This window comes from Brachyistius frenatus, unplaced genomic scaffold, assembly GCF_029030835.1.
Source record: "Brachyistius frenatus isolate BFR_SWC_R1_liver_20210118 unplaced genomic scaffold, ASM2903083v1 Contig_36, whole genome shotgun sequence".
Taxonomy (NCBI): Eukaryota; Metazoa; Chordata; class Actinopteri; family Embiotocidae; genus Brachyistius; species Brachyistius frenatus.
Window position 1 is genome coordinate 3,236,935 of NW_027210635.1, and position 13,311 is coordinate 3,250,245.

General features: G+C 41.4%; 1 protein-coding gene across 1 annotated transcript; it reads right to left on the reverse strand.

Moving 5' to 3' along the window:
- Nucleotides 1-568: 568 nt before the first annotated feature.
- On the reverse strand, nucleotides 569-5,033 carry ccdc97 (coiled-coil domain containing 97). Its single transcript, XM_069701423.1, has 7 exons — nucleotides 4,622-5,033; nucleotides 4,327-4,503; nucleotides 3,717-3,876; nucleotides 3,386-3,474; nucleotides 1,935-2,121; nucleotides 1,650-1,770; nucleotides 569-855 (listed from the first exon to the last, which is right to left on the reverse strand). Exons 1-7 carry the CDS (start codon nucleotides 4,772-4,774, stop codon nucleotides 723-725), a joined length of 1,020 nt encoding a protein of 339 aa, XP_069557524.1. The 5' UTR covers nucleotides 4,775-5,033; the 3' UTR covers nucleotides 569-722.
- Nucleotides 5,034-13,311: the final 8,278 nt, after the last annotated feature.

Genomic DNA, 13,311 nt, shown 5'->3' on the forward strand with positions numbered 1-13,311 from the left:
GGAAATCCATCTGGTAAAAATCTCTACCTAAACAGAAATGTGGTGAATCCATCAGGAGTATCATTCAGTACTTCATCTGTGTACGTCGGTCAAAACTTTACTTCCTTTTAGAAGATGATAATATCCTTCTTCTTTGTTCGGTTCACATTGAAATAGAAATGTGTTTTATTTGTACGAGATAAATAGAAAAGGTATACCTCATCCGGGCACAAATTCAGAGGTCATTAGTGAGAAAGCAAGTGTACATGATTTGTTCCCTTCTAGCTGAACCACGGCACAAACGGCTTTGTTGTCAAAATGACTTGGCCGACATAATAAAAAAAAAAAAAAAGAATGGCAGGTTTCTTCAGTTTCTTCTCTGTACTGTTGAATAAGACTGATTACCGAAGCAAGACACACCATGTCCAGGCTGGGAGGAAAACCAGGTGGAGTGTGGGAGTTACACTCCTAATTAATCTGCTATGTGCTGCAGAGGGATTTCTCAGGCTATTCGCTGTTTTATGTAATTTCAGTAGAAAATAATAGAGCAAAGGTGCCCTCGGGTTTCTGTGAAATAAAAAATCATATTGAAACCAATTGCAAAAGACCCAAAACAATATTTATTACAGGCTGTTTGCATTCAGAAGTAAACTTAAAAAAAACTGAATACATATTCCTGTTTTGTACATTTTTATTTACAGATCAGTCAGAGCAATGAGAAGTTGGTATTAATAAAACAGATACTATTCTGTCATATTTTCTTCCTCTTCCTCCACTTCATCTTCCTCTTCTTCATCATCTTCATCAAAATATTTATCCTCTGCATCTCGGCTGACTATGTCCAAGTTGTCATAGTCTGGGTTCTCGTCCACTTCGCTGTAACAGACACACAAACACTTTGGACTTTCTACTTTCTTTCCGGAGTTAATGTGCAAACTAAACGTAAACAGTCACTAGTTACTAAATGGTTCCTTCACTACTGTGTGTGAGAATGTGAAATTTTCCATTTATAATTTAACTCCTCTTTGAGTCATGAAAGACTACATTTCAACACTATTTGAACATTATTAGCTACAAATGTCAAATTTCTGTGTGCAACTGTTATTCTGTGAGCTCACCTCCAATTAAGATACCTTGTTGTATTAGTAAGTTCTTACACTTTAATCATATAACAAAACCAAACAATGTTTTTTTAGTCAGTAACAATATTTTTTAAAAAGAATGTTCACTCAGAGCTCATTTACAACCCTAAATAATAGACATATGTATTTGTAGTGATGTTCAGGCAGGAGCTTAATGAAATTGTTTTATCACTACACTGGTCAATGACAGCACATGCTGTCACCAACACACACACACACACACACACACACACACACACACACACACACACACACACACACACACACACACACACACACACACACACACACACACACACACACACACACACACACAGTGGTTCCATGATCTATCCTGTCACCAAGGTTACCCCACATAAAGCCTCTGACTCAAGATGGTCACTCATAATTATAGCCTTATATGTCTATGGTGTGGCCTGATTAGCAGGAAGTCGCCATAGAAAAATTCAAAAGCAGATGCAGCATTTAATCAGCAGCTATGCTTATAATTGAAAATATACATGTCCAGTCAGTGGTGGTGCTGCTGACCTGTAGTTGAAATCCTTGTCTTTGCCATCTAGGAACCGCTGGTGCATCTGACTGATGAACTCCTCCCTGAGCAGAGCCTTCTCCTCGGAGGTGGGCTCCCAGTCCTTCTGCTGGACATTATCTGCAGTATGAACACAGAGCAGTCGGAGTTAGACAGCTGAGGCGCAACAAAGAAGAACAAAACACCCCCTGTTTCCATCTTAGTCTCTTTACTTCAGTCCAAAAAAGCCCAGAAACAACATTCATTTTTTTAAACTTTTCCCACCAACCCCAACTCTTACTCACCATCGTCATCCTCGTCCTCCTCCAGCGCGCCCTCCTCTCTCTCTTGCTCCTCCTGTATACGGCTCTGGATGAGCCGCTCCTGGTAGGAGTTGAGGAGGAGGTGTGCGAGCCCTGATGTGCCTGCCCCTTGTGCCCCCGGCCCTCCTTCTGCACCATCCAACATGGCCTCCTGGGAGCGCTCCAGCACCTAAAGAAGAAAATAAAGTCAAGAAAAAGAAAATATTTCAAAAATAGCCCAAAAGAAAAAGAAACGCAACCCACAGAACCCGACAAATGCTCACTGCTTTCAAATTCACATCCCTTGTCAGTTGAATTGCTCTGGAAGTACTTGTCCCAGAGAAGTGGAGCTCATATGAAACAGCACGACCTTTTTTTAATGATGCATGTTGCTTGTCTGTGAAAAAAAACTGTTGCTGAAAAAAAAATCTTTTTAAATTTGCATCAAATGAAATCATAGTTACAATCTGTCTGCAGCTCTGCCACCATCTACACACCCCTTAGTCTTGTTTGAAGCACTCATGAATCGTCGGTGCATTTATACAGAACACACACACCACAAACGAGAGCTCAACTGGAGCTTTATAATGATAACACTCACAAATTTGTATGCCGAATAAATCACCTTATGAAGACAGGTCAAACATCTGCCAAGAAATATCTTTCCTCACCGATTTTCAAACGGCTGCCTCACAATGGAATAAATCCCAAAGTCTCTACCGCTTCACATCGTACCACATATCAAAACAAACCGCAGAACTTACCCTTTCTGATGACTCATTGCTTCTCTGCGCGATGAAAGTGTTGTCGAGTGATCGGTTTCAAAATTACAGCAAATTTCTGCATTGTCTCCAACATCGGGATGACATTATAACCCAGTTTGTATGAATAATAAACCAGAATAAAATGTATCTGTGGGTCAACCCAGCTGATGAGAGGTTGAGGCTCAAACCACGTGGGCTCATTTTCTCGAAGCAGTGAGTCCCCATTTTGGGCCGTGCTCACAATCCCACTTCACTTCCTGTCAGTCTCCACTGACACCGTCAAATAAAGGCATACGTTGACCATAAATAATGTATTTGCTGTTTATGGCGATGATTCAGAAGTTGTGGTCAAAGGTCGTGCAAGCCTTAGGTGAATACAATACTGACATGTATTTGAGGTAGACACTAGGGACATATTTTCTCAAACAGCTGATTCATAGTGTCCCACCACCGTGGTTCTGATATTGCCAGATTGTAGACGATCACTACACAATTATGAAAAGACGTTTCTTCTGCTAGTCTTTTATGGTAAGATACATGTAAAAATATCAACATTTTATAAGATGCAATATTGTTCTTCCTCAATATAAAGACTAATATAAACAAATCCGCCCTTATAATTACAGAGAAACATGCTTAAAAGTAAAGGTAGTGAAATTACCCTGAAAATATAAATCATTTGAAACTCACCTCTTCGTCCGTCAGGTACTGTCCAATGTATTGTTCATAGAGCAGCGGCTCCCTCATTCGCATCTGTTCTTCACTGAAATACTGACCCTCTATAAGACGAAAAGAACAGAGGGATGACATGTTGGAAAGAAAAAGACTACCAGTGATGAATGTGAAGGTTGTTGGAGTGGCAGCAGGTATCTACTGATCAAGTATCTGCATGAGGGGGAAATTAAGACACGTAAATATGATTTGTGAAAACTGATCTTCCATTAAAAAGAAAGGGTACACTTGGCGGGACCATTTAAGAATCGATATGTTGACAGTAGCTATTGACAAACAGACCGCGTACCCTTCTGCAGAGCCCTGAGGGCAGCATAGCGCTGGTTTCTGACTCTGGTCCTGTTGGTGCATGCTGCGGTCCGTCTCTGGATCACCTCGCTGTAGTGCAGGGCTCGTGGGTCCGAGCTGACGTGGCCAAACGCTGACAGGTGCTGGGGTTTCAGGCAAGCCTGTAAATGCAGGAGAGAAGACAACACAACAAATACAATGGAAGTATTCTTGAATTGAAACAATTCCTTGATTTGCCGTTTGACGTAAAATGAAGCGTCAACTATTTTGATATTCCACGAAGTGTTTGGAGTCATCTTTTAAAGTGAATAATGATCAAACTCTCTGGTTCCAGACTGGAAGTTACTGACTTTCCTGAAAATCCACCAAAAAAAAAAAAAAAAAAAAAGACAATTTAACGGGAGAGGATTTGACCAAACCTTTCTTTAGCTTTTGTCATTAATCTGACACAGAAGCGAAGAGACGCCACAATTAAACATACACTCAATTAGAAATGAAAAAGGTACACAAGTATCCAAAGAGGGGGGCGGGGGGGGGGGGGTTGGTGTAATCGCTGTACTTTAAATGTATACTTTGAATAGAGAGTACAGTACTGAGCCGTGTACACGTACATGGTACCTCTCCAGGAACACCAGCGGTCTGCTCCGGTACTGTCCCAGCAGCTCCTGGACGCGCTGCTCCAAGGTCAGCTCGTCGTCTCCAAGCTGCTGGCTCCTCACCCGGCTTCCGCTCCTGGCTACTGCCTCCACCATGCTCTTAACACAACTGGACTCAGCCTGGTTTACGTCCTGTGTGGGCAGCAGCAGAAACTATTATCAGTGAAGCAGCACAACAACTGACGGATATCTGTCCGTAATGGGCAAATACTAACAACAACAACAACAACAAAAAGACCGCGCGCGTCACCTGTGTTTCTGGCAGCGGCTGCCGGACATCTTTGGGGATGATAAAGTCACATATGTGGGACCGTCCCACCGGCTCTTCCGGCAGTTTGATCTTCTCTTCACGCTCGAATAAACTCGGTTGCGTCTTAACAGGAGGGTCGATCTCACCCCACATACTGAACCACGTAAACCGGCTCGCCGACTTGGTTTGCGGTGACCTGGAGGTAAACCAGCTTGCTCGGCTGCCGTTTATGTCGGTTGTCAGATTATCTCGTCTTTCGCGTAAATTCACTGTCCTCGATATGCTCTCGGAAAGAGCTGCTTAATGTGAACACTCTGGCATCATAAATTGTAGTTTAAGCTGAATTAAACATGGGCTTTTACGTTACTGCAAACTGCGGCTTGTGTTGACACCATATTCGTCCGTCATCATTTTTGTACCCCCGTTTCTGCAACCAGAAGAAAGGTTCCGCCGCCCACGCGCTTTTGATTTTTGTCGCCATCTGGTGGTAAACGTTTAACCACAGAAAGAAATACTGAAGAATTTCAATTTCATTTTTATGTATTCACAATGTATTTACATGGCACTTATTAGTATATTATGTGTTTCACTTTACATCATTTCTTCAAACAGTCGCCCCCTGAATATTAAGCTAAATAAGTAACCCGCAAAATGCTGTAAGGTGCATGATGTGACAGGACAGGTGGGACTCACATTAAGGTTTCACTGTAAAGCAAAGAACAGCGCAGCAGCAGAGAACCACCTGCAGGAAAAAAAAAAAAAAAAAAAAAGACAAATATTTGTTTGTGACGCAGCCATAGACTGTAGGTCGCAGCTTTACTCTCATCAGTAGATTCTACGGGTGCCTCTCGGTGGGTCCAGCAATGTGACTGAGATTTGTCCCTGAGTACTTTAAGATGCTGCGCCACACACAAAGACACAAATATAGGCAAGTCAAAAATTCGGAGCTAAAGGGGCCTTCGTTTTTAATACATCAGTAGCCTATTTGAAGGCTGGAACAAAGATAGAAACAAGGTACGTGTTTACCACAGAGTTTCCAGCTGACTCGCACAGCACGATGTGTGATGCCAGCTGTTCCTGTGTGCGGATGATACAGCTGTCAAGTAGACTTTAAGCTCGCCCTGAGCCTCCCAAAGTTTTGTGTCTGGCCAATTTTAGCGGTGGCAATAAATGCACTTCATGATTAATAGGAAACGGAAGTGATCATGCTTTGCTGCTGCAACACTTAACACCGACACATATACTGTACAACTACAACAACATGCATCTTGGCAGACAGAATTCTTATTTTGAAAGATTTGTATTGACTTTGTATTTAGGCCCCAGTAATTGGGGGTAATTGATGAGTAGGTTCATGTGAATTTAATGACTGTGGAGTGTAGGAAGACACCAAAGCAGTCGAAAGGAAAGCCATGCAGACACAGGGAGAAGTAAGCTGGTCGGCTTTGGTCTGTCACAGTGATAACACCAGCTGTGTGTGTGTGTGTGTGTGTGTGTGGGGGGGGGGTGATCAGGTAGGAATAGGAGTTGGCCCTTCTCCTTCATTCCCTTCCTCAAACCAGAGGTAGCAGATTTAACTGCAAGCTCTTGTTAATAAATTTTACTTTTTGGAATGATGACAAATGGAATATGACATGTTCATTGGTGAGCTGCAGACAGTTGGGTAGTTTTGTCTAAAGTAATACCTTATCACAAGCGCTTTGAAACCGCTACGGCGACAGAGCGCTAAACAAGACCATTTATATTCTATAAGACCATAATGATTGTAGCGTCAGTGTGAAAACTACGTATCCCTAAAAAGTCAACACGCTCAGGAAAACAGCCCCGTTTTCAGCTTTAGGACATTTGCCATCTCATCCAAGTGGGTTTTTAAAAAAGAAGTAGGAGAATTTCCTCAACTCTAAAGGAATCTTTGATCTTACCAATAAAATTCAAGTTCAAAATCACCAAATTTGGAGACACGTGGTTGGACAACACACATGAACAAACGTTCATACAAAAACCTCATACCACCAACTTGTGTTTGTCGTAGTTGGCTTAGATAGTATAAAGTGTATGTATGTGTGCATTTATGTATTTTCCCACTTTTTAGGTTTGCCTTTGAGCCTCACTCTCCCTCCCTGGTAACCATGGAGACCAGGTTTGGAGAAAAACCAAATGCAGATTCCTCCATCCCCAGCCCTCAGAGCGAAGCTGTAGCCAATGAGCTGCAAGGAGCTGGCTCTGCAACCTGCCTTCAACCTTCTGCCAATCAGAGAGAGGAAACACAGACAAATGAGGCCTCCCTTCACATTACCTCATTGTAAACAGCAAGTGATGTCTTCCAAATGCACACACTCTTGATATTGTACACCATATTTAACTTCCTGAAACGATGGCTAACTGAAAATTTGACCTTAAACTTGACCTAGGCCCTGAGACGTGGGAATGAGTGTGTCTGCAAGTACAGAGCTTAGTCGTGGAATTTGAACTAACTTTTACTTTCTACTCCAAGTGTTTCTATGTGGAGGGCCACATCTTCTCTGTTATTATTTGCATTTTTAAATCCCTTCTAAGTGAAAACTTATAGCTGCAGCTGTTCTTGTAGCTCTATCTTAACAAATAGAGGTGACCATTCAACATGTTGGGCAGATTTTTATTTCTGTACGGATTACATTGATGCCTGTCTGTGATCACATCACAATGCAAGCAAGACCTGGCCAGATGTTATCAAGCTAGTTCATTCTGCATGCTTTTACACGGGCATTTATTTGCATTGTTCCTCATATATACAGATATAGAGGCAAACATTTGATCTTAAGGCCGAGTATAAATATGGTTTTATTGAACACTGTTTTTCTGTATCTGGAATCTCTGCCACACCTGCTTTATTTGTTTTTTTCTAATCAATATGATAAAGACAGAGACCATGAGAACTGAGCTACCCAAACTTAAGCACAATTTTGTTTTTGTTGCATTTTGTAGAAAATTAAGTGCTGGTGCTTATAAGTGTCTGGCTAAATTTCTGTGTATAATTTGAGGAAAAAGAAAATTGACTTTCCCACACAGCTAAAAAGGGATGTTTCTTGTTTCCACTCGATATGTACAGCTTTTGCATATTTTCCTGGCATGATTGCTGAGATGTTGGCATCCTGAAATGCTTGCTGTTCTTCTTTTTTAGTTTATATGGAGACCGCACTAGCTGGAGGCATGCAGTTGGTGTATTGTGGGCTCCTGTATTTGATAATGCAGTAAACAGAAAGAATACCGGGTGGTTTATGTACAGCAGAGATATACAGAAGACAGGCATAAACAAAAACAAAAACAAACCATTGTGTTTTGCAGAAAATATTGTGCATATTTGCATTTCTACAAAAATAGAGTTTTACTAACTGTCTAACTAACTAATGGAACTGTTGCATTATTTGAAGTTGTGACTGATGCAGCTGGCCTGTGTGTGTGCAGGCCATTTGTATATAAGTGTTTTCTTTGTGTCACCTTCATATAGAGAAACTATGAATTATTTTCTACCTCCCTGCATTATAAAGTTGTAATTATTTATTTAGTTGAATTCTGAGTTAAAATGACGGTAAATGTGTAAGACGCAATAACCTTCTCACTCTGTGGAAATCTGGATGCATGAGCATATGACCAATTAAAGTAAACTGTGGAGAGGAATTCAATTTTATGTGGAAATAAATCCCAATAAGCACATACATGACATAGCTTCTTAAATGCCAAAGTTGTATTTGTATCTCTCCATGATTATCTTTTCATACAGCAAAGTTTCTTGTTTTGTTTTTCATAAATCAGTAGATCTGCTACAGTAAGTTACAGCTCACAGCAATCTGAAACGTGGGCAAGACAGGAACATACCCTTATCGAAATGGCTCAGGTCAACACCACCTGTTCAGTACAAGTACTACAAGAACAATATAGATTTCTACAACATAGAAAAACATGTAAATGCATTGTGTCTGCTTCATGAATACCAGCTGATAGATTTAAGTTGGCATTTAGTCCACTTCAGGTCCCATTAATCGGCCTAACCTTTCTGTACGTGGTCGCATGTTTCTGTGTGTATGTGTGTAAGGTATGTGTGCAACCTTAGCCCCAGTGTGCACAGATAAAGAGGTTCTGGATATAGCAATGAGGCCAGCTGGTCCTGCTATTTAAACCTGTGGCAGAGAGTACAGAAGTTAAGAGGAAAGAGAGATGTAATATCAGAAGAAGAGTTGTGTGGGGGAGTGATGTTGGATGCTGGGTCAGTATTGGCTGAGGAAAACAGATAAAACTGTGATATTAATATACAATTGAATATAAAGTCAAACAAAGCCTTTTTTTTCAACCTTACAATTAAAACTCACCTGTCAAAATATCACTTCTAACACAACAGAAACATACTATAATGTTGGTGAGGTTTCCTGTGAAAACACAAACCAAAAAGGATGCACACAACTAAAAATTTGCTCATAAAATTCATTGGTGAATAAAATCTGGAAAACAAGCTGGTAAACCTGGAGAATGTTTGGACCCAAAGTGCATTTTCATAACTACAGAATTGAATGCATCTTGTGGAGCTGTCAAAACAGGATCTCATTATTTTCAATTTTGGTGAGATGGACCCAAATCATTCTGTCTTTGGTTTTTACACAGGCTTCAGTTTGACTGACATGTGGATCAATAGTTAATAACTATATTTTTTATTTTGCAGTGAATTATTTCTCAGAGGCCTGAAGGGAGAGAAAGAAGGAGCAGCCGCCTATCCACTTTATCTCCTGGGCCAAAAATGGATATCATTGAGTCAGCAGCTAATTAAAAAAATAATTGCTCTGTAACTTTCTTCGGGCAATAAGAGAGACTTTAGGTGACAGATATGATTACTGTACTTTAATACCATGGCAACGCCACCAGGGGGAAGAGGAGCATCTCGGATTGGAGTTAATTTGACACGTGTTTACAGCTTTGTCCTGTTTTCAGAAGAAGAAATGAAACCAAAGACAAGGTGGGTAAATCGTCTAAGCAGCAAATAACAGTGGGAAATACAATATAAAAATAACGCATATTTTCTTTCTTTAGTTCTTGAAAAACGTTACATACATATTATTCTTTATCCCTTAAACGTTATGTGTGACAGTTTACCCATGTTCCTGTACGACCCTATTAAACGGCTTCTTTACAAGAACCAAATATTAAATAAAAGGCCTGAACTGAACTGTATCCTGCTGCTAGTGCCTTTAGCTCAATGTCTTGAAGCCTGCATAACTATTCCTCTGTGTGCTGCAGCCTCAGAGCCATGCTTTCATTTCCTGTATTATTGAACAGAGGGTCGTGGGTTCTCTCTCGGAAGTACTGAGTCAGCCTTTTAATGAACACACACATAGTGACGCATTACTTTACAGCAGCTGCTTTTGGCAATGCCTTTTGACCTCCAGTCCTATAATTCCCACACAACAGTGAATCCTATTAATAAACCCACGGTCTACCTCCTGAGAGATGACGGTGATGAACACATAGCCAGACATGCTGTAAGGCTGCGAGGTTAAACAGAAGCATTAGGTAGAAACCTCTTTGATATTTGAACTGTTTTTAATAAGATGTGCTTTGTTCGGGGCTCTGACTGGGTTTGCGCCACCACTGTGGTCCAGACTGAAATATTCCAACAACTGGATTGATTGTTAGGAAATTTGTGCAGATGTTTGATGTTCCCAGAGGATGAATCCTTAGGACTTTGATAATCCCCTTACATTTTACTTAACCCAACCTGTAGGTCACAGTTTTCACTTAACAAGAGAAATATCTCAACAAAAACTGGCACATAACTTGGCACAGACATTCATGGTTCCCAGATGATCTTTAGCATATGACCTTGGTAACACCAAGAAGTTGAAATCTTTTGGTTCGGAGTGAAATGTTGTCACAAGTGTTGGATGGAATACCGTGCATTATTTTAGTCTGTACACTGTCAGCTGACAGGTTTTGTTACACACCTAACCAAAACGAATGTCATTTAAAACAACAGGCCTACATTAACATCTTCCTTCATGACGCTGTTCAGTTTTGTTGAAGCTGTTTTAGAGAGGCGATGATTCAGCTGTATAGTTATGTTGGAGGATGCAGTTTGTGGTGCTGTTGAAATGTATTGTGTTATACGTTGTTAGTTATTTCTGTCATTAAATGTGCCTCCATTGATATAAACGAAGTGGACGTAATCATACATTTCATTTCCTTCATTGATTTTCTTTTTTGACTCACTCGATTGAGAGGTAACCAGATTTGAACAAGCTGGGGAGGATCGAGAGGTGGATTGGACTCGATATGATTGAGAACCTGAGGACACTACGCCTGTAGCAAAAGCCTGACCCAGGCCTGTCAATCAAACCAGACATGCCTCCAAATACGCTGCTCTTTGAGGACTAACATGCAAATAATTAATAATAATAATAAATTAATTAATAATGAATCATTTCAGATGATCAGCAAGAAAGCTAATCAGAAGCAGTGAATTTAGTGTGTTTAGAGGCTTTTTGGAGTCAACCCCAAGCAGCCCTGAAAGTTCGGGCATTTCCGCATTGGCTTCACTTTTCCGACCCAGAAGCTGCACTCACTTTTATACATAATCTATGGGTGGCGAGTACTTCTGCTAAGGAAACATCAACGCCTCTATAACTTGTGTTTTTATGCACAACATGAAAACAATGTGACTACGTGAAAAAGGCCACTTGAAGTGTAAACCTGCAGAGAATGATTACCTCAATCTGTTGTTCCCCTCAACTTCATAAAGCTTTATACTGAATTTCAGCCCATTGTTTAGCTTCTAGTGCCACAACTACTGTTTAGATTCCCTCTCACTGCTCTCATAGCATGTTTTCAGCCATAGCAAGCAGCTGTTTTCATCAAAAAGGCTCTGACACCCCACTGTATACCTGCTCAGCACCGAACTGCCAGACAGATCCAATTAGTGACTCACTGTTAAACATAGTTGAGCTTTCAGCAGCTGAAGCACCAATTCTTCCCCCCAGGAGTTGGAAGAGAACAAAATACAGACCAAAAGGAGAGTGAATGTCAGATTTACATTAACCACACACATGACTCCAAATGAATAAAAATGTTGTTCTGTAATTGCTGCATGTTTACCTGAGCAGCCTTTTATCAGATTTAATGGTCATTATAGGAGGGATAATGTCTTTATTTTTTCTTTTAGATGGATTTTAGTTACCTTGGGGATTTGAACTTGGAAGTTCATTCTTGCCCTTTGTAGAAGTGCCACAGATAGATACATCTGATAATAGCTCCATGTTAGCTGAGTGGGCATGAAGACTATGGGAATTAGTTGAAAGCTTTTTGTTTCTGTCCAATGTTGTCTCACTAGAGACGTTATATTAGTTGTACTCCTATAAGAAGAAACACTTCCCTCGCCCCCACAGGGACAGACATCTGATGGTGATGTGAAAATCCAAAACACGGACCTTGTTTGATCCGTAATTTTAGTTTTAATGGTCGAGAGATGTCACTTCTCCAAACCACTTCCTTGGGATCTGTTTGTGTTTATTAATAAACAGATTAATATCTGCCTCTGCTGAAACAGCCAGACAGAGCTCTGTGGGTGGGAGGGAGAGGGAGAGGGAGGGAGAGGGAGAAGGAGGGAGAGGGAGAGGGAGGGAGAGGGAGGAGAGAGAGAGAGGGAGAGAGAGAGAGAGGGAGAGAGAGAGAGGGAGAGAGAGGGAGAGAGAGGGAGAGGGAGAGAGAGAGGAGAGAGAGGGAGGGAGAGGGAGGGAGAGAGAGAGGAGAGAGAGAGGGAGGGAGAAGGAGGGAGAGGGAGAGGGAGGGAGAGGGAGGGAGAGGGAGAGGGAGGGAGAGAGAGAGGGAGAGGGAGGGAGAGAGAGCGGGAGAGAGAGGGAGAGGGAGAGAGAGAGGGAGAGAGAGGGAGGGAGAGGGAGGGAGAGAGAGAGGGAGAGAGAGAGATTTACAGTCCACTCTGTTGGCTTTTTATCTCAGCATTTATGGCTCATGTTAGGACACACACTTAATTGAGACTGTGACCGACTCAGATACGCACAAACAAAGACACACTTTTAGATACACTCTTCTTGTTACGTAAATTATACAGATATATTAGATTTAAACACCTCGCACACGCAGATACACTCTTGCAGAGACGAAACAATCACACACACCTCCACACGAGCACACAAACACACACCAGGATTATCCCTGCCAGCGTTTCGGTCGGGGCCTTATCTGAAGTAATGGCGGATCAGAGTCACGATTCGTTTTCCCCTCTCTTGTCAGAGTGAGGAGTTCTTCGCCTGGGGACGACACTTCTTGCATATTAACAGCCTCTGTAACGGGAATGCACACAGACACACGTCATGCTGCCTATTCAACGCAAACACACAGGTTGCTGCTTTTTGTTTGTAATAGAGTTACTGATAATCAAATCATTTAAGATGGCCAGTGCTGCATCATGTGCTCTCTTCTCTACCGTGTGCTTTGTTTTTGAAGCACCGCTGCTGATACATCATTCTTTCATCAACGTAATGCGAACATGACAAGAACCACCAGCTCCTCGTAATGCTAACCGACAGATGAAAAGAGAGCGTTTTCTTTTGTTTTGTTTTTTCACCTTGGAAGAGCCCTCTCTCACCTTTTTAATGTCTTGTCATATTATGTGATGTCACCTGAGACAGAGCCTTAATAATGGAGATGAA